The sequence below is a fragment of the Platichthys flesus genome, chromosome 2 (assembly GCF_949316205.1).
Source record: "Platichthys flesus chromosome 2, fPlaFle2.1, whole genome shotgun sequence".
NCBI lineage: Eukaryota > Metazoa > Chordata > Actinopteri > Pleuronectiformes > Pleuronectidae > Platichthys > Platichthys flesus.
This window is the reverse complement of record NC_084946.1, coordinates 22,220,031-22,242,571: the sequence shown is the minus strand read 5'-3', so window position 1 is coordinate 22,242,571 and position 22,541 is coordinate 22,220,031. Positions and strand designations below refer to the sequence as shown.

Here is a 22,541-nt window from a genome sequence, read left to right as displayed (position 1 = left end):
ATTATGTATTCATAACTGCAACAATGTGTTTGACATGTAAGCGTGTAAACAACAACAAACTAATGGGCTGGGTTTCACCGCACACTGGTGAACTAACAATAATCAGAGTCAATTCAATTACACCAAATTAAATCATTTTTAATCATTTTGATTTAGAATAATAATATGACATTAATATTTCAGACATGCTTACAGCACACAAGCACATATTTTGAATTTTACCTTGAGTTATAAATTAAATTCCATGCCTCATTAGTCACAAATAGATATATTCTTACATGTTTTAAATATCTCCAAAAAATGTGCATCGGGGAAAATCACCTTGAGGAAAAATGCAGTTTTCTCAGTGAATCTACCTTCATCAGTCAGTGAGCTGTCAGAAAGATTAAGTGGTTATCACAGGAAAAACAAATAGTTGCTTCACAGTGGCCTCGACTGGGGTGTTGGATAATACCGTGAGATAGGAAACATCTGCATGAACGACCTGTGTGACTTACTACAGGGAGATATATATATACTGAGTTTATGAAGAGAGGCTGAGTACTTTGCAAGCTGCGAGATGTACGAACCAGTGCTGCTGCTGCTGCTGACAGCTCCGTCAACTGAGAGGAGGAAAGTTAAAGTCACTGCTCAAGTTCCGCTCAGTGGGGTCAGAGGTCGTTTTATATAGGAGACGCCATGAAAAGTGTGATAAATAGATAAGTCAACTGTGAGGAGGAAAGTAAACGTCTCTGCACATCCAAGTTCTGCTTGGGGGGGTCAGAGGTTTATCACGGAGAGAGAGAGAGAGAGAGAGAGAGAGAGAGAGATAAGCATAAAGATGGATGGATACATCGATTTTTCTTCGATTTTTCCACTAATTTCAAACCAGTGCATTTTAACGGAGTTAACCTCAATCCCATGCTTTCATGTGTAATCTATTACCACGGTAACTTCAACTACAATAACATTACAAGGATACTCTTCATCGATGTCGTAAAATGTAGTAAATTCACTTTTTTAGCAACATGGTTTTTAGCAATCCCCCATCCAGACAGCACAATCTGATGCCTCCCCAGCATCTTACTGTTTTTATCCACATCCACAAGATAGTGATTGCGAGTGAATGGTTGTTGTCCAATGTCTTAGAGTAAATGGAGAATATTTGCTTTAACAGTAAACTGCCACATAATCAATAAAGCACAGGCAGCAGGTTCACCTCTTTGTTGTTTTTGTCATTTAAAGTTCACAATAACATTAGTCTTATATAATTCCGAAGAGGCCTTTCACCTGCAGGAGTCAAATCCAAATAGCAGGATAAATCTGTATTTGAAAATATTTAGTCAGAGTGTGGTTTCTCATTAGCTGGTGGAGGTTCGCCTGTTGGCTGAAGCAGGACTTCCTGCATGCTGCTGCAGAGGAGGAAGGTGGCGTCAGGACAAAGTGTGGAGGTGGCAGCAGGTCAGGTCGCTCTGATATAAAGTCTGTCCTGTTTATTAATGCTCCCGTCCTGTTCAGTGTAATGGATGCTGTGGCTTCACCGGTTAAGTTCACATACATTTGTTCGGTGAGGGTAGAGGGCCACCTGCTGGATAGAAAATAAAAACTGGTACATGTGTATTTTGTATGCAACAATGATCTCCACCTGTATATTGGCTACAGGGCACGTAAAGAAACAGTCTGTCAAAATGTAGTGACTTCAAATTAATAATAATAACAAACACAGCAACTCAGTTCAAACGTTCTTGCCATGACTCAGCATGTTTTATTCACTGCAGCCACAACTGAATAGCTCTTATTCCTTTATTTTACAGTTTCATATAAACATATGCAAACACACACTTCTGATAGCAGCATATAAAGCAGTTCAGCTGAGGTTCCCCCCCCCCCCCCCCCCCCGCTGCTTCATCCTCATGTATTCAGGTGAATTTAGTGGATCCTGCTTAATATTTTAAATCGCTGCCTGCACGGTGCTTTGACTAACCTCATGAAATCAAAAGGAAGTTAAACTGCAGGCGGCAGATGAAATATAATCTAATAAAAAACATGTTTAATGCATGTGTTCAACATCAACATATTCTACAACACAAATTATCTTAGTTGATGTCAGGTTAAGATGTGTATAAATATTTAAACAATCATTCATCTGTGTATCAGGGGTCCAGCTCAAGTATTTACAGCTTAACAACGAAACATATACAATGAACCTCCTGTGAGTTTTACTGGGATCATGTAGAATCCAGTTGTCAACATCATCAAATAAGAGAATAGAAAAAGAAACAGTAAAAGGTGCAGTTGGTATAAGTTAGAAAAAGCACAACAGTTCCCCCCCCCCCCCCCCTTCTAATCAAATGAACGGACTTTGCTGCTGCTGCAAACTCCAGTTTGCATAGTTAATTCACAGAGATGGAAAAGATCGGCACGGGTCGATCGATATTCCTCTATCAATGCCACAGATAACATCAACAGGTGTCACGGCGGCCCTGACACCATCACGCCATCACACCATCACACCATGCCCTCGATGGTGCCCAGCTTCGGCGAGTGCTCGGCCCCGGTGTGCTGCGTTCGCTGCTGATAGTCCTTCAGCAGCTTCACGGCGTCGTCGTGTCCGAACTGCATGGCGTCGTCCACCGGCAGGTTCCCCCACCTGCACAGCGAGAGGTGAAGGTCGCGATGAGGAGGGAATTCAGCCGTTGGATCATGGAGCAAAGTTTTCAAACAACGGTAGAGAGAACTTAAGATCAAAGGTTCACTTTGCAGAAGGCATTAATTCAATTAAACCTTATAGGCAATATGTTAATCTATTTTTTTATGGCTTGCTGTTAGATATATCTATTTTATGATATGTGTGTGTGTATGTGGCTCACGTGTCTACAGAACTGCTCATCTAATTCTCTACACATACTTGTGTATTCGCAATACGTTCAAAACCAATAATCTTTGAATAAACAGGTGAACAGCTCTTTGTGCAGCAGCCGTGGCGTCAGGGTTCTGTGGAGTGAATCCTGCGGCAGGTCTTTTCTCTTCCTGGCTCAATATCTACAGGTCACTTTTACAGATTCAGAAAGACAACTACAACCAGCATCACCACAGGAGATCGATATAGGAAATAAAATGCCTCTAAATACTGTCTGCAAAATAAAGGACAGCCAAAATGATTTGATTCTGATTATATAAGGAGCTGTGAAGAAGACCTTAAAGATGCTGATCTCACCTGTCCTTTACAAACGGATTCACTTTGCAGGTTTCAGTCAGAAACACCACAGCGTCGATGTGACCTGAGAATAAACAGGAGTTATAACAGTTTCTCATCAGCGGCAAACAAATAAAGACGACGCCATACTGGTGTCAAAAATAAATGGAACAATGTGACGAATTGTGGGAGAGGAAAAATATCCCAGACAAACAAATAAAGCTTTTAAAAATAAAAACATATGCTCCTGCGCTCACCAGCTGACTCAGAATCAGATTTAGGTATATTATTCCTTTTTTTTGTAATGATCTAAACAAATGACTCGCTCACACCTCAGTATGTGAAAAAGAATGTGACTGAAGAAGACGCTGCAGCGGAGCATTCAATCTGCACCGGGACAGAATTCAAAACCACAACAGGAGACACACAATGGTCCATATGGCGCAGCAGTGTGAGTGTAAGTGAGTTGATTAATTAGTGGTCTTGTGTAAAGTCAGCCCGAGGAACTGAACCTCTGCAGTTAATCATGGAAACAAATGGAGCGAGACCTCATTACACTGGTGAGCGTCAAAACAAATAACTCAACAAGTGTGTATCTCTGCGTGTGCGTCGCTCACAGACACACTCTAGATTCCAGATGACACACAGAGATAAAAATAATGTTACAGAGAGTCAGAGTTATACATTGTGGTTCTCGTTTCTGACAATGACAGCAAATTATAATTATCTCTGGAAATAAATTAGTGTGACTAATGTGCTCTTGTGTTGCTGTGACAACCGCTCCTCATTAAGAGGGAAGCTGTAATCTGCAGCTGAACAAGTAGAGCGCCGCCCGGTGGTCAACGTGTCTCAGGAGAGACATAATTCTATTTTCTTTATACAACCTTAAATTATTTTTGTTGTGTTTGTCTCTTCCTTTTATTCATAGTTATAAATAATAAAGTTTATGGATAAACTTGAATATATCAAGCCTCAATTCCATTTCTTTTTCATGATGCACTGAAACAAGAATTCATGAATTCCTCGATGAATGACAGAGATAAAAGGTGGAATTCTTCAACCTCCCAAAAAGAAATGTCCACAGACGAAGTCCACAGGATCAGACAGAAAGGGTGAAACCATGTGTGGATGGTGTGCAAGGCCGTTAAAATGTAGTAACAGGACTAAGAAACAGTTTATAAGATAAATATAGCAACACATTTTATTCCAAATTAATTGTTATAATCTCATATTTTTCATATTTTATTGTTGTGCCGGAATGTTTATTTCCGGATACAGAAACGCTTTGTATAGTTCATTTGAGAAGCTTGCATTGGTCTTTCATTAAACTAAAACTGAAGAGGCACAGATGACACAGTACATGTTGGTCTCACCTTCTGCTGCAGCCACATGTAGAGCTGTCCGAGAGTCATAGTCTTTGAGATCCATGTCCATGGACGAGAGAGCAAACCTGAAGTAAATAAAAGAACAGTTCACAAATAGATTTATATATAGATTTTAGTATTTCTTAGCTTTGCTTTTATATTTGAGCTAATCAACGAGCAGTATGAGGAATTAAAACATATCTTTTAAGGCAAACCAGATAGAGATAAATACAGAAATTACACATTTGTATATGAGACAGTACTAGCTCATTTATGAGACACACAGGTGATGAACTGAACCTTCTCAGGGCCGACACGTCTCCACTGTAGGCAGCGAACATCAAGTTGAAAACAGACTTGTTCTGTAAACACACAGGAGAAACATAAGGAAGCACTTTTTATCTAAAAATCAACAAACCGGTTGAAGCAGCTCACCCTGTCGTCCCCGTCCTGCCTGCGAGGATCCTGCTTCTTCACAAAGTGCCTCAAGTTGTCGTAGTTGTGGAAATTAAAAAGCGACACAAGCTCCTGAGGGAAAGATACAGTTTTTATTGAGTTTAAGAGGAAAATGCTTCAGGAGTTTTCTTATGTTTTAAGACAAAATAATGTGTTGAAAACCACCAGTATAACTAAAGATACAACTGAAAACTTCAACCTAGAAGGTCACAGACACAATGCTGGACTCAAATGTTCTTTCATTTGGGAAGAATTTTTTACCTTCCTTTTTGTGGGCGATCAATAAAAACAAAAAATTCCTGCAATTTCTTGTGTTATGTATATTTAAACATTACATAAACTTTTTAATTCCTCTCAGCCTGACATCCCTCTCCTTCACAGCAGTGAACGTCTCGCTTCAGCTCAAATTGGCCGTTAACAAAAAACGGAAACACAATGCATGACACAGGCATGTAAAAGCTAATGGTTGCTTCCCAGTCACCATGATGTATTCCATTGCATTTTTTTTTCATCTTGAAGATATTAAATGTCTGAGCTCACAACTTTCAGATTTTGTTGCCTTGGTACAAATCTACAAAAAGAATGTACAGGCGGAGTGTGTGTCTCGCTCTTGCCTCACAGAAGTTTATTCCCCGGACGCTGTTGCCCACTCTGTCCAGTGGAGGAGACCAACACATCACTCCCATCACGTTGGGAATCACCAGCAGTATCGCACCAGACACGCCCGACTTGGCCGGTAAGCCCACCTGAGGGAGGGAAACACAGTATTTCCTTCAGTGTGATAATGGCATTGATTTGTGTGAGAGGGTTAGTGGTGGAGTGGCCCCGTCTTGTGTTACTCACGTGAAACGCCATCTGTCCAGAGAAGTCATACATGCCACACGAGTGCATGAGACTCAGAGTGTTCCTCACAGCCTCCGCACTCAGGACATGCTTTCCAGTAATCGGACAAATTCCCCCGTTGGCCAGAGTGGCCGCCATGACACTCCCTGACTCACACGTCACCTCGATGGAGCAGAGCTGAGAGCAGAAACCGTTCATGGGTGGACATGTTTTTCATTTGAAATAAGAATTGTTAAATGAAATGTTCTATTCATGACATTTACCTGGAAGTAGAAATCTAGGGCATCGATCATATCTGCTCCTGGTGGAAAACACTGTTGAATTAAATATTATCAACATGATTATTTGACTGACAGAAAACCATTGTACTATTCTACCAGAAAATCAAGATATCTAAACCAGTTAATAAAGCTCTGTCTCATTCTGGCACCTTCTACAACACAGCTCCTCCCAGGGTCAAAAGTTCACACATAACTGCAATAAGTGGGAAATGTGTTGATGCATGGAGGGTAATATATGAAATATGCATAGGGAGAATCTGCACAGATGGAGTTTAGTTGAGCTTAAAGATGATTAGACGAGCAAACTGATGATGGCAACAACAATGGATGAAATATTCATGTTTAATATTTAACTGGAAACATTAAAAAAAATAACATTCTAGAAACGATTTTGTTGTATTCTATCGTTACAGATAATTAGGCTTAAAAATCAAAAGAAAGAATCTGAAAGAAAATATAATATAGCAAGTGATCGGGGGTTTTCCTCCGTTATTGAAAAAAATACTTATTTAGAAAATATGTTTCACCAAACAAAAATAATATCTAGCTTTTCAAAATATTACCTTATTGTATTGCTTTTGTAAATTTGGTTACAATTAATGATTTGATGATTTAGGTGCTCAAAAATGATTTAAATAATCATTTAGTTTCATGTATTCTTGCAAAAAGCTAAACATTCTCTGGCCTGAGCTTCTCCTGTGAGTGGATTTTCTGCTTTTCTCCATTTTATCATTGGGCATATTTACAGAGACATTGAAAGACGTCACTGTGGCTTTAGGGGAATTGTTATGGTCGTTTTTTAGGGTTTCAGTTTTTTTTAATAGACCAATCCATCAATAATAAAATGTGTTAATCGTCTTATTTCACCTGAACACAGATGTAAGAGTAGAGAAACTAATAATTCATAATCCCACCGATTTTAACGCAGCAAGAAAACGTCCTGTGACTGACCTTCTTCTCTTTCATGTAATATCCGATGGCAAAATTTCTGTTGCCCGTTTCCTTTTCTGACTGGAACCTGAGAGACGAGCAGAAGGGGTCGATACCGAAACATCAATAATGCAATGGGGCGGCGGACAGGCAATCTGCCAAGGCCTGATCTCGGAACTCAGATTTGTTAAACCAAGATATTTAAACAATACAATATCTCAAAATGGTTGACAGTGCACTCACGTGGCGTTGCTGAATCCAACGTATTCTTGGCCGGCCATCTTCTTCACAAACTCCATAACCTAAGCAAATAGAAGGGTTTTATGTTCACTGCTGCGTCTGTGAGCACAGTAAAAACATCATGCCACAGTTTGAAATTCATGGTTTTAACAAAGAGGAAAGATACTCACATAGTCAAACTTGTCGGCCTTATTTGAACAAGGCTGAAAACAGAGTGAGAGAAAAGGGTTCATATAGAAATATCGTGATTGCCACATTCATTCATGAACAATGCGTGGGACTTCAGCTTGGCCAATTACACCATGTGAAACAGCACATGAATGCGTCGGTGATTGCACAACTCAACATCGGTTTATCAGCTGGTGCATTGACAGGGGAACCAGGAGGAGATTATAAAACAGAGTTCAGGTAGATGTCTTGAAGAATTTCACGAAAACAAGCTTAAAAAAAAAAAAAAAAGACGATTCTAATCCCAGTTTTTTCTGGTAACACAACCTGAACATGCCAAATACTCCATCAGCAGCCTCTGATGTTGTATTCGTACATTTGCTCCTGCTGCTGAAAGACATTTCCCGCCCCAGGCTTTGTCGTTAATGATCATCATCACAACAACGGACTCACTCAGAGTCCTGCCGGCTCTAAACCCGGACACGCACGACACATTACCGGGATACACGGGATCATTTAGAATAAAACACGAGAAGAAGGTGTAGGAAAGGTTTTTTCTTTAAATTAAAAGAATTTTTTTTTATTTTATTTTTTTTTATATATATATGCACCTCCAAGTTGACAGTTATATTTTTGTGTCTGTGACTTTTACTGGAGGGAGAGTGATTCACTGCGCTGATTCAACTTTCACACAGCGGCCTGCACTGCGTGTTTACCTTGATAAGAGAGCTGATCACTATGGCTCCAGCATTCACCATCGGGTTGTGGGGCTTATCTGCAGGAGAGGACGACAAGATAAGGCTCAGTGTGGATGAGGAGTTTGCTGGAAAATGGGAGTTTTCTTTCCATGAATCAAGTCAAGTTCATTGGGATTCTTCTGCTGGTTCATATCCAACCCAACACAGGGTTGGATATGAACCAAATACAGAAGAATTCATTCACTCTTGAAGGGACCTGCTGTGTGTTGTGTTATGTTATGCATGTTGTCTTCAGTGTGTATGAAGCATCTTCTGAACATACTGAGGTGCAGACCAAACAACACATTAGAAGGATTTGGACGTCAGTAGCAGTCTGTTGTTTTAAATGCGATTCAGTAGCATTGTGAACAAGTCATAGATGTGAAAAACACAAATAAGCTAAATACAATACAATTCAAGCTTTTTTAAATTATCTCTCAATTAAATAAAAAGATTAAGACCATAAACTCAAACTCGAATAAATATTTCCTGACGTCATGAATAATTTCAATAGAAAGTAACTTATTTTAGCAGCCAATAGAGGCGCCCTCTGCTGGTCATTGGAGAGAATAAAAGTTTCAGGTATTTCCACATAGGCTTATTTTCCAGAACCAGAGTATAGTATCAAGGTCTGTGATGTAACCCTACAGTGAAGAGGCCTCACACACCTTCATCATCAAGTGACAGCATGTTGAACTTGAGTCCGCTGGGCTCCATGCCCACATATTGGTGAACCCTCTCCGTTCCCGCCTGGTGGACGGCGATGGCGTACTGCAGGAGCTTCACACAGGACTGCAGGCAGAACGGCTGCTTGGTGTCACCCACCGAGTGTCTGAAGGATAAATTTATACAAATTAAAAAAGCAAAGAATCTGAATATATCACACCCAGTCCACCCAGTTACACCACAGTCACAACATCATATCACTCAGCAGCAGCACTGGGCAGTTTGAGGATCAGTGTCTTGTTACTTCACATCATTGATTTGTACTAATAGAAAAGGGGGAAGTACTACTCAAAAACTGGAATGATTGAAATTTAAAACAATAAATTTATAGACTAATAATAATCTCATCATTTAGATCCATAGAGTAGCTGAGAGCTTTCGGCCACATTGTTTCTCAGCATCATTCAAATCATTTTCAACTTTCGAGGCAGCATGGAGAAATATCCTTTAGATTTTAAACATAAATATAATTCAGTGGTGAAAATAAAAAACCTCAATCTGCAAAGGAAGATGGTTTTATACGATCGACAGCTCTTGATCTTAGACTGAATGAACCTTTTGGTGACCTTGTTTAGATAAGAGCTATACAAATAAAGTTACTATTATATTAGTATTATTATATTATATATATATATATTATTATTATTATTATTATATTATTATTTTGTTGAGTATGAGTCTGTAACTCCTACCTCTGGCCGTCCACTGTGCACAAAGACACGCCCCAGAGTTCTGGGCTGAATTTGGCGAGCTGGGGGATGTAGTCTGCAACCTAGGATTCACAAGGGAAACAGTAACAGTGAGATCACATGATTTAAGATTCAGAAACAAGTGTCTAAAGTAAAGGCTTGGCAGGAGTGAAGATGTTAGTAAAAAAATATTTTGTAGAAGCGGGACACAGTCAGGATTTTTACAGTGTGCATTTTCTGCCAAAGGTTCCTCAATAGCTAAATAAAAAGATTCTAGATTATGATTTCCATGTCTGAGAAAGAAACAATGAACAGATGCTGCACACACACCTTCCCATCAGTTTGATTTCCTACTCTCTTGTAGATTTCATTTATTTTCTGTGCGAATGTATCAAACTCGGGGATGATGAACTTCTTCCTGAAGGCCTGGATCAGCAGGACAATGTTTCCACTAGCACATCTGAAAGAACATCAACAGAGCAGGGGTGAGTTAAAGGTCCAGTGTGTAAGACTTAGGTGAACGGGATCCATCGGCAGATATTTAATATAAAATAATCTTAGTGATGTTTTCCCTAGTGTGTTTCATCTAAATTGTACTTTATATTTACATAGGAGCGGATCCTCTCTAGGGAGGCGGCCATGTTTTTCACAGTAGCCCAGACTGGACAAACTAAACACCTTTGAGTTTTTGTGACAACTGAAGGGTGCCACAGGTTCTCTGTCGTGTTTGGAAGGAGAGGGCAAGGTTAGGGTTATCCTGCTGCAACATGCAACTTCACCACTAGATGTCACCATATTATACTTATTGTACCTTAACCAAAAACACAGACACGCCAACTGACCAGAGATGTGAGGTTTACAGACAGTTTCTCAGGACTTCAGATGAATGAATAGAATATTACAGTGATGCTGCAGAGACTTTAAATTTACAATAACATGTTTTTTATAGTATATGTTTAGTGTGTGTGTGTGGTCTTGGTTTTACTCTTGTTGTGGGGACCTTAACATGTTCTCACAGTGACATATTGTGGGGACACGTATTCCAAAGGTAAAGTTTGAGGACACGCTAGGGTGAGGTTAGCTTAAGGTTAAGTTCACAGCAGGGTTAGCATTGGGTAGGAAGTTGTTATTGTTGAGTTTTAGAGTAAGTCTCCAGGAAATGAATGTAAGTCATTGTAATATCCTTGTTCTCTGTGGGAGCGCAGAGCAGCTAAGAGAGATCGGCCTGAGCAACATGCTTTCATCAGAATGATGGTAAATACAGAGGATTTTTATTTTCTTACACCACAGGCCGCCTACAGGATAATCAACTAAAATAGCATTAGACATATCTGTGCATATCATAGCTTTTACTGTCGAGCTAAATTACTCATTTTGCTGTGTTACTATCTGGAAGCAAATATCTAATAGATTGAAATATTTCCAGACCTTCACATTGTGGGGAGGATAAGGTTTAAAGTTGGTAACATGCCCTTTCTGTCTGAACTAATAAAACGACAACAGCATTAAATCAATACGTTTCAGACACTTAGCATTGGAATCGTCAAGTGCTGCATTTGACTACATCACATCATACATGTGTTCTCAGTCTTTAGTGGTTCTAACCTCCTTCACATTTGTAATCCTAAATTTAAAATAGACATGAATCACCTCTTATCCGTGAGGTAAAGTCGGGGAGGACAAAGGAATTAATAAAAAAGAGGGACCAGGGGGAGAAACAAGCGGAGAGATAATCACGCAGCAAGTCACACACAACAAATCCTTCATTACAATGGATTGTTGTGAGAAGGTCAGACTAAAAATAGTTTGGTGTCACGACTTCACAGGGTGGTGAATGGAAAACAAAACACCATGAGACAGTTGGCGGTGAGATGGATGTCAATTCTGCGGCGCGAGGCGGCGCTCTAAGAAACAGGAAACAGAGTGAGAGGAATCTCTGGTGATATTTCCCGTCAGCTCTGTGACTGAATCCGCTGCGTTCAGACAGCGTTTCTCATTAAAGATGCACTTTGTGTTCCCGTGTTTGATCATCTGCTGTGTTTTCAGTCCATCACCTTGTGTGAAAATGGGAAATCAATTCTTATTTTCTCCAAAAAGGAAGAAAAAAAATAAACCCACACCACATGATGGGTAACTGAACAATGGCATATTTATCTGTGGGACACGACATCAAAACCCTCTTGTAGTGAAGGTACAGTTTAATCAACACCCCCCCCCCCCAGAACAGACATTAAAGTGTGATCTATATCCAGATAGGTTATAAGTTTCCACCTTGTATTTACGAGATACGTTTCAGATCGGATCTGTTTAATCTCTGGATCAAAACCCTCATGTGTGTAATTTGAGCTAAGGTGATGTCGACACATTGTAGGGATTGTGTTTACACTTTCCTAAAATCTGAAAACAATGCGAGGCAGGCTACTTCCAAAATCCCAGTCAGATCACGATGCATTTACACCAATCATTGCACAAGATGAGGTGTCCAGATATAGAAGGTACTTTAGTAGCCGGCGTGAAAAAGGTCAGTGGAAACTATAAAGTCTCTGCAGCAGCCAAACGACTTAATCACAGCACTGTCATTTTCTATTCATTGATTTCTATTTAATCTCACATCTTGGGTCAGTTGGCAAGTCTGTGTTATTGGTTAAAAGGTAAAGTGCGTAGAATTTGGTGACATCTAGTGGTGAAGTGGCATGTCGCAGCTGAATGATCCTCACCTCACCCGCCCCTTCGAAACATAATAGAGAACCTGTGGCGTTCAGTTGTCATAAAAACTCAAAAAAGGTATTAAGTTTGTCCAGTCTGGGCTACGGTAAAAAACATGGCGACCTCCACTGTGTGTGTTTGACAGGAGCTATAGAGATAATTCCAATCTGCTGCCGTCTCACCTGTGGAAAAGGTCCCTGTCCATCATGGCCTCACCAGCAGAGTCATTCACGGCCTGTCGAAGCTTCTCCATGCAGTCCTTCAGACGAGGGTCGGACGGATGGAGGCCAGTTCTCCTCAGGGCCTGCGAACAGAGATGGAAACCACAGATACAGTAGAAGTTTTGTATACTAAACATTGACTATATAAAAAGATGGCGGCGCCCGTATAGCAGACATTTTGGCTTCATTTTATTCGTACAGTTGGACGAAGTGGAGAAAAATCTTCATTTAAAGTCTTTGTTACAAGCAGCAGACAAACAGGATGTTGTCAGGTTACTCACTGAGGTAAAGTGCGAGATGGGAACTTGGTCCTTTCCCTCTGTGATGGCGTAGAAAAGCATGTCGTCCACTCCGGAGCTGAGAGACCGTGAGTGCACATCCCTGGTAAAGAGAAAGGTAACCTCGTAAAAGAAGAATTCAAGCTGTTTTGAGTGTTTCTATACAAAATGTTTCTATTGATAGCGTTATCTAACAAAGCTTTAGTGACACACACAATTTGAAATCCTTTTAAATTGTGTGTGTCACTATAGCTTTGTGCAAAATAAACCAAAACACAACCGGTCTAGTTGTAAGTCGACAGCATTGCACGACACTCTGTTGTGAAAATAAAGTTTGATTCACTGATTTGGTGGAAACACACATCAATTAAGTTATTCATCTTGCACAAGTGAGCTATTTGTCCAGTGCAGTCGCGATAAGATAAGTCCTTGGTTGACCTGAGGGGATCCATGGATAAAGTGTGTGAATATTTCCTGAGTGTAAACCTTGTTGTCTTCCAGCAGGGTGGAGGTGTGGACCCCCCCCCCACAGTATCAAGCAGGTGATCAGCTCTTCACCAAACACTCACACTTTGACATGATGATCTATATGAGCAGTTGTGGATCTGGAGCTCAGGCAACATGCTCCTGCCTGGATGTTCGATGTCTTCCTCGCCGCTTCTGGGTTCCTCAGGAGTTGTACGGAGTTGGAGAGCAGACGCAGCGGCCTCACACACAACATGATGCGGCTGATCCGGAGCCACAGTCCGGTGAAGCAGTTACTTTTAAAGCAGTTTCTTTTTTAAATGCGTCTCAGGTCACTGACTGCATCTGCGGTTCTGCTGCCTTCATGTGCGGTCGGGAATTTAACCTTTCCACAAGGCCTGTCCATGTGAAAGTGACGCAATGAATCTAGAGATTGTGTAGTTGAATCATTATGATGACATTTCCATGATGTTCAACACATTATATACTGCTCAGGCTTTAGATCCAATGAATGATCAGGACGGAATAGATTGAACATTTATATTTAGTGTTTCAAATTTAGATTTGGTGTTTCGATTTAGATTCAACAGTTGACACTTAAATTGAACATGTGTATTTTACATTTAGATTTAAAATATAGATTTATTATCAAGGGCACGTTGTGTATATGAAATCACAATATATCATTAGGTGAGTTGTTGGAAAAATAAAAAAAACATTTTACGATGTGAACTTGAAAGCAGCAGTGAGGGGTTGGGTGGTGGGTGGGGGTGTAGTGTATGACAGCTGCAGGCCCTCACGTTGCAGCTGTCAGTCAAGTGACAGCTCCAACAACAAACCAGAGGGGAGCACACAGGTGTCCCGCCCACTCAGCATTTAGTCAGCCAATTTCAAAACTTGAAAGTAACTTCCACAAAAGTTTTCAATTTATGTAAAAAGCTAACTGATCTATTATGGTGATGCTTCCCCTCAGTGTTACCTGCTGAGGATATTTCATGGTCCAGGTGATGCAGGTAAAGTTTTTCTCATGATGGCTTTTGGATTTTTCCTCTATTTGTTTCTGAAACACTTTTTCTTAACAGTAAATTTAAGTTATTTCGGCCTCCAAAACAAAAAGGAACACAAATAATTGACAAAATATTAATTCAGCAAATTTTATTGTACAAATGCATTTTTCTTTTATTTTGTATTGTCTCAAAGTGTCAAGCAGATGTTGCACACAAAGGCATTTACAGGTAGATATATTTATATATATATAATTCATCAAAGTGCCACGATTGAAATGAAAGAAAGGGCTGATAACTGTGAATAGATTTCTGTTTTTTTTCAGGTCACAACGAGTCACACGCTCTTTGCAGGACGCGGCATCACCAGCTTCAGTCCAATATCAACAACACAGGAAGGCATGTAGGAGAGGGGGATCCAGAGAAGCTTGGCATCCCAGCCTGCGCTGTATCTGGTGCGGGGGTGAGCCGACGTCAGAGCGTGCTCCATGCAGCTGGTCACCTTAGTGAGGTCAGTGTCGCAGATAGCGTTCATGATCAGACGCTGGACCTTGATGACTGACGAGAGGAAGCACATAAACAGGGCTAATCATTTATCTTCAGTGCAACCATGTGCTTTGTACTAAGTGAGATGGGGGCGGGGGTGGGGGGGGGATAATACATTGATCAGGCATATTTAGGGACTAACATCTGTGAGTGTTTACAATTTGCTGTATTTATATTTACTGTAAGGGGACTTTGGTGCCTTGGCAGATTCATTTGTTGTGCTGAATGGTAATCTAGGTCAATATGAGGTGCTACAGTCCACTGAAATACTATCCGGTGGCCTGGTGTGTACTTACACTTGTCCAGGTACTTGTCGCCATAGCTGGCTTGTACTTCAGGGCTTAGCTGGTTCCACAAGCGATGCAGCTCCCTCTCGAGAGGTTCGAGACTCGTCACCGCTGTCTTGAAGAACCCCGGCTCGATGATGCACACATCGATTCCAAAGTAGTTTATATCTCTCCTGGGTACAGTAAAGATCATGTAGATTAACATATATATGTCTCCATATTCTATAAATAAAAGACAAACATTACCCTGAAAGGACAATTTGTAAATGATTTTTAGGTGGAAACATATAACGGTTAATAATCAATTCACTCCTGCCTTAAAGGTCAGTGAAAAGTCATTGATATGAATAATGTTTGGGTTGCCAGACTTTGTTTAATGTTGTTTGGTAGTAAGGCTATCAAAAATATCAATATTACACAAATAATAGTTTGGCTTTTTTGGTTTTGGTGTTATTTAGATTTTAACATTTAAATTTGCTTTTCATTTCTATAACTTTTATGGTTTAACACGTGTGGTGGCCAGGCTGTTTACAAATGTTTACAGTCTGCACTCTAAATTTCATACACAATAAAGAGTTCGCCTTGTATAACTTCTTCTCCTAATGATATGAATATACTGGAGGCCCTTCTAAACAACAGGAAAATCCACAAAACAATTTCTCTGTGTTTAACAGAACTCTGCCGTACTCAGAGGGTTGCAGTGAGCTTCTGTCTGTGGATCGGGTCGTAACTCTCACCTGAGGCAGTCGGAGAAAGACTCCACTGCAAACTTGGAGATGCAGTATCCTCCACCGTTAGCGGCCACTCTGCCCAGCACTGACGCTACATTTACGATGCGGCCACGAGCCTTTTTAATGAGGGGCAGGAAAGTCATCGTCATGCCGATCACTCCGTTCATGTTGACTTTCAAAATGCTGTGAAAATCCTCCACTTTCATCCACTCTGAAGGGCCCATTGGCAGAGAGCGTCCAGCGTTGTTCACGATACCCCACAGGCCTACAAAGGGGAATGGAGGAGATAGAGGGGGAACATGATATTTTTGTTGAGAATGGCCTTTAATTAAAAGTTATCTCTTATTTCTAAATAAAGCAAGTCCTCTCTCACCCTTATCCCCAACCTCCTTCTTGGTGAACTCCATGGCTTTCTGGATGCTGTCCTGATTGCCCACATCCAGGAGGACCGTCTTCAGACAGGGGCCCGCCTGCCTCCTCAGATCATCAGCTCCCTTCTCTGTGAGACAGCCGGCCAGCACTCGGAAACCTTTGCGATCGAGCTTCTTACACAGCAGGTTTCCAAACCCGGTGTCGCAGCCGCTCACAAACACGTACTTGTCCGTGATCTCCTCGATCTCCAGGTTGTCTCTGTACAGCCACACAAGAATCCACAGCACTGCAAAGGTGCTGCAGACGTACAACCAAGCATACTCCCTGAAAGAGAGGAGAATTTATACCGATTAGATCTTGTGGGTTTAGACAAAATGTCAAAATATATTAAATATGTTCAAATTATTGCCCAAAATGACCCGTTGGTATTTCTTACCCTAGAAGGTCATAGATGATCTGTGTATCCATGCTGCTTCCAGGACTAGAAGAGGGGTTTGGGTCACCTGGAGGATTTGGTGCCTGCTGAAAAAACACGTTGAGCAAAAGTTAGTGCAGAGACACGGCCAACTTCCAAATCTCCTTTTCAGGGACTTGAACAGAATGAGGAAATACTCGTGAAAAAGTTCCAGTCATTTCCATAATCAAATCCCTACTTGATTTCATAGTAATATAGCTGTTTTGTTTTTAAGTATGTGGTCTGTTGATCCTTTTTGATAACTATGGAGAACAAAGAGTTTGTTCACTGAGGGCCTTAGGTAAGTGTAATACAGAACTGCTTTGGGCACATGAGAAATCTTTGGATAAGACTCTTATGGATGAAAGAGAGGCATCTGTGAGAGAACGAGAGCAGGGGCAGGAGGGGTAGGGGGTGCATTGTTTTGAAGCATAAGTGTAAGGCCCGTGACTGAGCTGCCTAAGCTGCTCACTGCAGAAAACCAATTACTTCTCAGGCTTATTAATTAGAATAACAGAATAAAATACATACAGGGTTCAAAATAACCATTATATTCAAATTGGCTGTGGATTTAAATAAGGTTCTGTGTCCATGCTTCTGCTGTTCGGTTCAACAATTAATTACCCTGTAAAATTACAGCTCAAGTTAAGAATATTACATTTTGCTTCATAACACTATGAAATATATATCGATAAGAACATATAAAATATGAAATAATAATAAACGATCACTTCACTTTGATTAGATATAACAAACCCTATTTTGAAAACTGAATTATTCTTTGCTGCAAGCTACACATTTGGATCCCAGTATGATAAATTGTGACCATCACCATTAGAGACCCATGTTGTGAAGAGAAAAAACGGAGCCACGGCATACATGAAAGACAAAAATACATAATGGTAATTCAGTAATAAAACAGATATTTATAAAAAAGTGTAATATCCTACCTTTTGTATTTTTCAAGAAGTGATGGAAGTGACCCGTCCTCTTCCCTTTCCCTTTCTGGTGTTTCTTCTGTCCCAACTCAGAGGCTGGTCAGAGGGAGGCTTTATCCCTCTGGTTTATCCCTTAAGACAAGTCCGCAATTGGTAATCCCCAATCCACAATGTGTGTGTGTGTGTGTGTGTTTAAGACAAAAAGTGTTTTGGACTTGCAAAGAGACTTTCCTTTACAATATGCAAACTTGGATATCAAAGAATTTATTGGACATATTCCTATTTGTCACAGAGCATTAACTACTTTCCAAAATCTCTCGAACAGTTGAGAAGAAATCTTGCCAAACTTTCCGGGCCTGATATGTCTCTGTGTGTAAATGCAGGCGTAACATACTTTATGTTTGCGATTATCCAACGTTGTGTATACCCTGAAAAATGTGTATAATCTCATTGGCTCATTGAATTCAGTGACCCAGTATATCAGTTTACAAGCCTGAACAATAAATGCTGTATACTATGTAAGAACTTACGGTTCTGAATGTGGACTGTAAACATTGTACTGTACTGCGTATTGTAGCTTAACAATACATTAGGCCAATAAAACCAAGGTGGAATAATGATTACATCTTCTACAAAACTGTAACTTGTTGCTTTAGATATTTTTACACTGAGATTAAGAACAACAAGCCTCATATATGACGACATATTTCTATAACATATGACGTGGTAAGGTTTATGTTTCCTGTTCTTTATCCTGATACTGTGCAGTGGATTGAAAGTGTAATTAGTTACAGAACATGCAATTATGTAAATTGTTGTCATGATATAACTTTCTCGCACGTCACACATTCCTTGAATTGAATCAGCAGGGCGAGGTAAATATTTAACCAGTTATTGTGTTTATAGTCTCACAAGTATGGTTGTTGCAAAGCTCTGTGCACAATATAAATGAATAATGAAATTCATTCGTCACTCTGCTTTCATCTTCCACTGCTGTAAGAGGCATAACCAAAAGCACAAACAACTAAACCATCCTCTAAATTCTCACACTCACTGTCATCTCCTCTGGCCTCCCACAGTGTTTGTTTTTTAGTTAGCATTTAACTAAATGTGGTTCAGTACATATTGACAGGAGAATACTTTTCCGGCTTAAATTTGCCTCTTACAAATAAGGTTCTTTATGCAAACTCCTTATCTGTAAAAACTCTTTGTGAAGCCTCATGTGTAAACACCTTTTGTGCTAAAGATTGAATCAATTTAGTTTTTTTTCAAAAGAAAAGAAACGCCAACATCTTTGTCAACTTTTATTAAAAATAAAATGTCCGATCACCAAATGGTAAGTAAACGTTAAGCAGTCATCAATATACACAGACGTAAAATAAATAAAAATAGACAAATATTAGGTAACAGGTGCTGAAACAAGGCCTTTCTTACTAAATGCTTTGTGGAGATACAACAGACCGTAGACTGTATATAAATATAGCAGAAATAACAGCTCTCCAAATTGAAGCCAAATCACCTTGATCGCCCCCTGTAGGCCGGATGCATTATAATAAACCCAACCTCCTCCATATGCTTTCATGTTAAGTAGTTCTCATCACACTGATGTATGTTCAAGTGCTCATGTTTTAAATAAGCTTGATTTTAATTTGTCATTTGATGCTATAAAAACAGGGTGAAACGTCATGATTGACAGCTGACAGTGACTCATGATTGGTAAAGAGACCCATTTCGATGATCTCTACTGAAGATACTCGAGCTTCAAATGATTTTAAAAGCACAAGATGGCGGCACCTGTATCTGGGATATTTTAGCCCCACTTTTTTTTACAATTGGAGAAAGTAGAGACAAGTTGTCCATCATTGTTTACAGTCAATGCTCCATACAATGAAACAGTTGGAGATGCAGGGCCCCTTTAACCTTTTACTAAAAGAAAATACTAAGTTGTTAGATGCAAAACCTCAACAATTCCATAATGTTCAAGTTTTTTTCACACAATTATTCATTTCCTGTTATTTGTCACAGATTCTAGACCTATTTCATTTTACTCTCTGATCTTTGAACTCCAGCATCACTGCGTGGTCGCCCTGGTTTATACTGTAGCTCCCACTGAAGCAGTGATGCTCTGCACAAAGTAATCCTCAGCATTAGCCCACTCAGAGAGAGTGCATACGAGCAGAGTCCCTGCTGCTGGCATCTCTGTGGCAGGGGTCAGGTGGATTTCTGTTTCATCCCAGTGTTTCCCATGTAGTTTATGAGGAAGCAGACTGAAGCGGACCCTTGTGCACGTACTCCAGAGCCGTGGCAATGGTCCTCATGTCCATCTCAATACTCCGCGCCCAGTTCTCCACATCACCAATTTCCTGTTCAGAAGAAAAGGACAAGGGTTGACACTTTTTATTTGCAACACATCATCAGGAGCAGCAACAATTAAGTCTTTAACATCGCCAAACTTCAAATATATCAGTGTGAAGATTACATGAGCTGGAAAACAGCAGAGGAAGAAACTCATTGATGAATTTTACCACCTGTCGAATCCACTCAGATCTCAGTACCAAGGCCCTTTCTTTAAAAATGTAAATAGATTCCTGAAAAGGTGTGTCCTACCTTAAGGGCCTGATTGAAGCCCTCCACCATACCGATCCACTGAGCAGTCTGTTTGGAGAACTGGCTCGCCTGCACTTGGAGAGTCTTCACCTCATGGTCCAGCTTACGTTGGTTTACGTATGCCTGAGACACCCTACAGTAAAACAGAGAGGCAGTATAGTTCACAAATTAACATATAAAATTGTGTTTATATAAATATATATATATATATATATATATATATACTGTGGCATGTGAGAATGAAATTGTATTAAATACGCCATTAATTTGTCCACTTATCCTCTTGATATTCTGCAATATTCAAATAAGTCTTAATCTTTTCAACTCACTAAAGGATTTTGGTCATAATCTTTTTCACAGAGGAGTGACACAACAATGGTCTCTGCGCTCGACTCTGGTTCTTTAAGCTGATTGTCTGGGTTTAATCACAACTTTCACAATCTCAATGTACTATTTGTGGCGTTGTCACTCGCTTGAACAATTTCACACTGCCAGGAATAGATTGCTTTATTTTATCGGTTCAGAAAGAGGTGGTTGGGGCGGGGCACCCTGGAGGGGTCAGCTTGACTGAAATCTGTAAGTGAACCAGGCAAAATAATTCTTTAGTACAAACCCAATGTACTTGGTTCAGAAGCTGGAGGGCAGTACTCAACCACTGCCAATGAATAATAAATTAAGTGATGGCTTCTTTTGTGTTTTGTTATGTTGGGCCAGCAATTGGGTACTGAGTAACTGGAGTGTTACTACATATCCCTTCCGAACATGACGATAATCTCATCATCATCTATCATCTTCATCACCACTAGCACTGGCTGTGTGTGAGGTCCCTCACAGCACTGGTCATGTGGTCTATTTGTGGTCTTGGGTACAGGGGAGAATACAAACACTGAAAGTTAAATGAGATTTATTATGTACGATTGATTTGATTCCCACGCAGGACATTTATAAGTATAATGAAATGGATTATGATAAAAAGGTTTTTACTGAAAATGAAAGGCAAAATTGGCAAATTGTTTTATTATGGCATTCATAACTTGCTAATTAGGAATATTAATTTGAGAGGTGACACAGATATTTAATTTCACTCTTGTTCATTGTGACCTCCACCGTCTGTTTGTCAAGTTTCAGAAGGTTTTACTGTAGATTTTGGAGAGAAATCAACTTTCAAAGTAGGGCTTGCTCGGGCTTTCACAGCCCTCGGAGCACATGACCGCAGTAACACAGCCGAGCATCCATCACAATGTCCCTACCCGACGTTGAGGTGGTCCACCATGGCCTCTGTCAGGCTGGTGGCTGCAGTAATGGCTTCACGCCTTCGTCTCTCTGTGCAGGGAAACAAAAAACAAGTCGTCAACAAAGACACAGGGGCGACCGAGAGCTTTGTTTTTAGCCTCGTTAGCATCAGAGCTAACAGGAAGCAGCCTCTCACCCTGCTGCTCCTTCCGCTCATTCTGCTTGGCCTGGTGCTCCTTCAGCAGTCGAGACAACATCCTCAGCGGCCGTGGAGATGATCTCAGAACAGTTTACTATTGTAGTGAACAGAATAACACGACATTTAAAACCTTGACTGAGTCTGGATGCTACCAGCTGACCGATGTCACGAGACCGAGCAAGACGATGTCACACGTGGGCGTGTCCAGCAATGGTGGCGTGCGTGCGTCATCATCGGTTTAATGTCGTCATAGTTGTGTTATTTATCAAAACGATAAAACAGCGTTAGAATCAGACTGACAATACGAATTTGGTGAAACTGAGTGACATTTATTTTATTATTTAATCGTAAAAGTTTATCCTGTGGTGACGTAAGGATCAGTTCCAACGTCATACCGTTTCAGCCTTCAAAATAAGATGTGAACAAGTGACCATAATGCCCTTCAATCTTACTGACACTTTATAATACTAATACCTCCAATAATACTGCTAATAATGCATATAATCTATGAATAATAATATATAGTAATTCATCTACTGGTATATCTAACACTAATACTGCCACTAAGAAAATATAAAATAATAATAATACATTTTATTTATATTGCACATTTCCAAACGCAGATAAGGTGTCTAAAGTATATAACTGAATAAAAACAACAATTGTGTCTTACAAAATGACAAAATCTAGCTCTGTATCGGGGATAACTCTATATAGAGATACGCTCATTATTAGCATTTCTGTTTTTATCGATGGTTGTTATTGTTGGGACCTTAAACTATCTGTTAAAAATGTGAGCAATAATGTCAGGAGATCAATAAATACTTCAAAGTTCATAGGTAATGTTCAGTTTAACACAGTAACACATAGTATTAAAGCATCGCATTCCTT

The 22,541-nt window shown here is 40.1% G+C and overlaps 3 protein-coding genes across 3 annotated transcripts; all 3 read right to left on the bottom strand.

Moving 5' to 3' along the window:
* Positions 1 to 2,313: 2,313 nt before the first annotated feature.
* Positions 2,314 to 13,641, bottom strand: gls2b (glutaminase 2b (liver, mitochondrial)). The gene is made up of 18 exons (XM_062406228.1): positions 13,384 to 13,641; positions 12,818 to 12,917; positions 12,498 to 12,619; positions 9,940 to 10,069; positions 9,613 to 9,692; positions 8,863 to 9,026; positions 8,174 to 8,232; positions 7,460 to 7,492; positions 7,293 to 7,351; positions 7,071 to 7,137; positions 6,102 to 6,152; positions 5,839 to 6,015; positions 5,610 to 5,741; positions 4,975 to 5,067; positions 4,840 to 4,901; positions 4,549 to 4,625; positions 3,197 to 3,260; positions 2,314 to 2,629 (listed from the first exon to the last, which is right to left on the bottom strand). The coding sequence occupies exons 1-18, from the start codon at positions 13,533 to 13,535 to the stop codon at positions 2,488 to 2,490; spliced, it is 1,764 nt and encodes a 587-aa protein (XP_062262212.1). The 5' UTR covers positions 13,536 to 13,641; the 3' UTR covers positions 2,314 to 2,487.
* A 979-nt stretch (positions 13,642 to 14,620) lies between these two features.
* On the bottom strand, positions 14,621 to 17,711 carry rdh5 (retinol dehydrogenase 5 (11-cis/9-cis)). The gene is made up of 6 exons (XM_062406193.1): positions 17,624 to 17,711; positions 16,656 to 16,741; positions 16,221 to 16,543; positions 15,854 to 16,112; positions 15,126 to 15,289; positions 14,621 to 14,841 (listed from the first exon to the last, which is right to left on the bottom strand). Exons 2-6 carry the CDS (start codon positions 16,685 to 16,687, stop codon positions 14,621 to 14,623), a joined length of 999 nt encoding a protein of 332 aa, XP_062262177.1. The 5' UTR covers positions 16,688 to 16,741; positions 17,624 to 17,711.
* A 1,190-nt stretch (positions 17,712 to 18,901) lies between these two features.
* Positions 18,902 to 21,848, bottom strand: bloc1s1 (biogenesis of lysosomal organelles complex-1, subunit 1). The gene is made up of 4 exons (XM_062406182.1): positions 21,648 to 21,848; positions 21,469 to 21,541; positions 20,219 to 20,351; positions 18,902 to 19,974 (listed from the first exon to the last, which is right to left on the bottom strand). Exons 1-4 carry the CDS (start codon positions 21,706 to 21,708, stop codon positions 19,864 to 19,866), a joined length of 378 nt encoding a protein of 125 aa, XP_062262166.1. The 5' UTR covers positions 21,709 to 21,848; the 3' UTR covers positions 18,902 to 19,863.
* Positions 21,849 to 22,541: the final 693 nt, after the last annotated feature.

Coding starts and splice junctions, on each gene's coding strand:
- bloc1s1 (XM_062406182.1), bottom strand. CDS start 21,708: ATGTTGTCTCGACTGCTGAAGGAGCACCAGGCCAAGCAGAATGAGCGG. Junction 20,352..21,468: donor GTGGACCACCTCAACGTCGG/GTAGGGACATTG, acceptor GTTTTACTGTAG/GGTGTCTCAGGCATACGTAA. Junction 19,975..20,218: donor GCTTCAATCAGGCCCTTAAG/GTAGGACACACC, acceptor TCTTCTGAACAG/GAAATTGGTGATGTGGAGAA.
- rdh5 (XM_062406193.1), bottom strand. CDS start 16,687: ATGGATACACAGATCATCTATGACCTTCTAGG. Junction 16,544..16,655: donor ATCATCTATGACCTTCTAGG/GTAAGAAATACC, acceptor CCTCTCTTTCAG/GGAGTATGCTTGGTTGTACG. Junction 16,113..16,220: donor GAAGGAGGTTGGGGATAAGG/GTGAGAGAGGAC, acceptor TCCCCTTTGTAG/GCCTGTGGGGTATCGTGAAC.
- gls2b (XM_062406228.1), bottom strand. CDS start 13,535: ATGTTGTGTGTGAGGCCGCTGCGTCTGCTCTCCAACTCCGTACAACTC. Junction 6,153..7,070: donor ATTACATGAAAGAGAAGAAG/GTCAGTCACAGG, acceptor TTAATTCAACAG/TGTTTTCCACCAGGAGCAGA. Junction 5,068..5,609: donor GGGGAATAAACTTCTGTGAG/GCAAGAGCGAGA, acceptor TCTTTCCCTCAG/GAGCTTGTGTCGCTTTTTAA.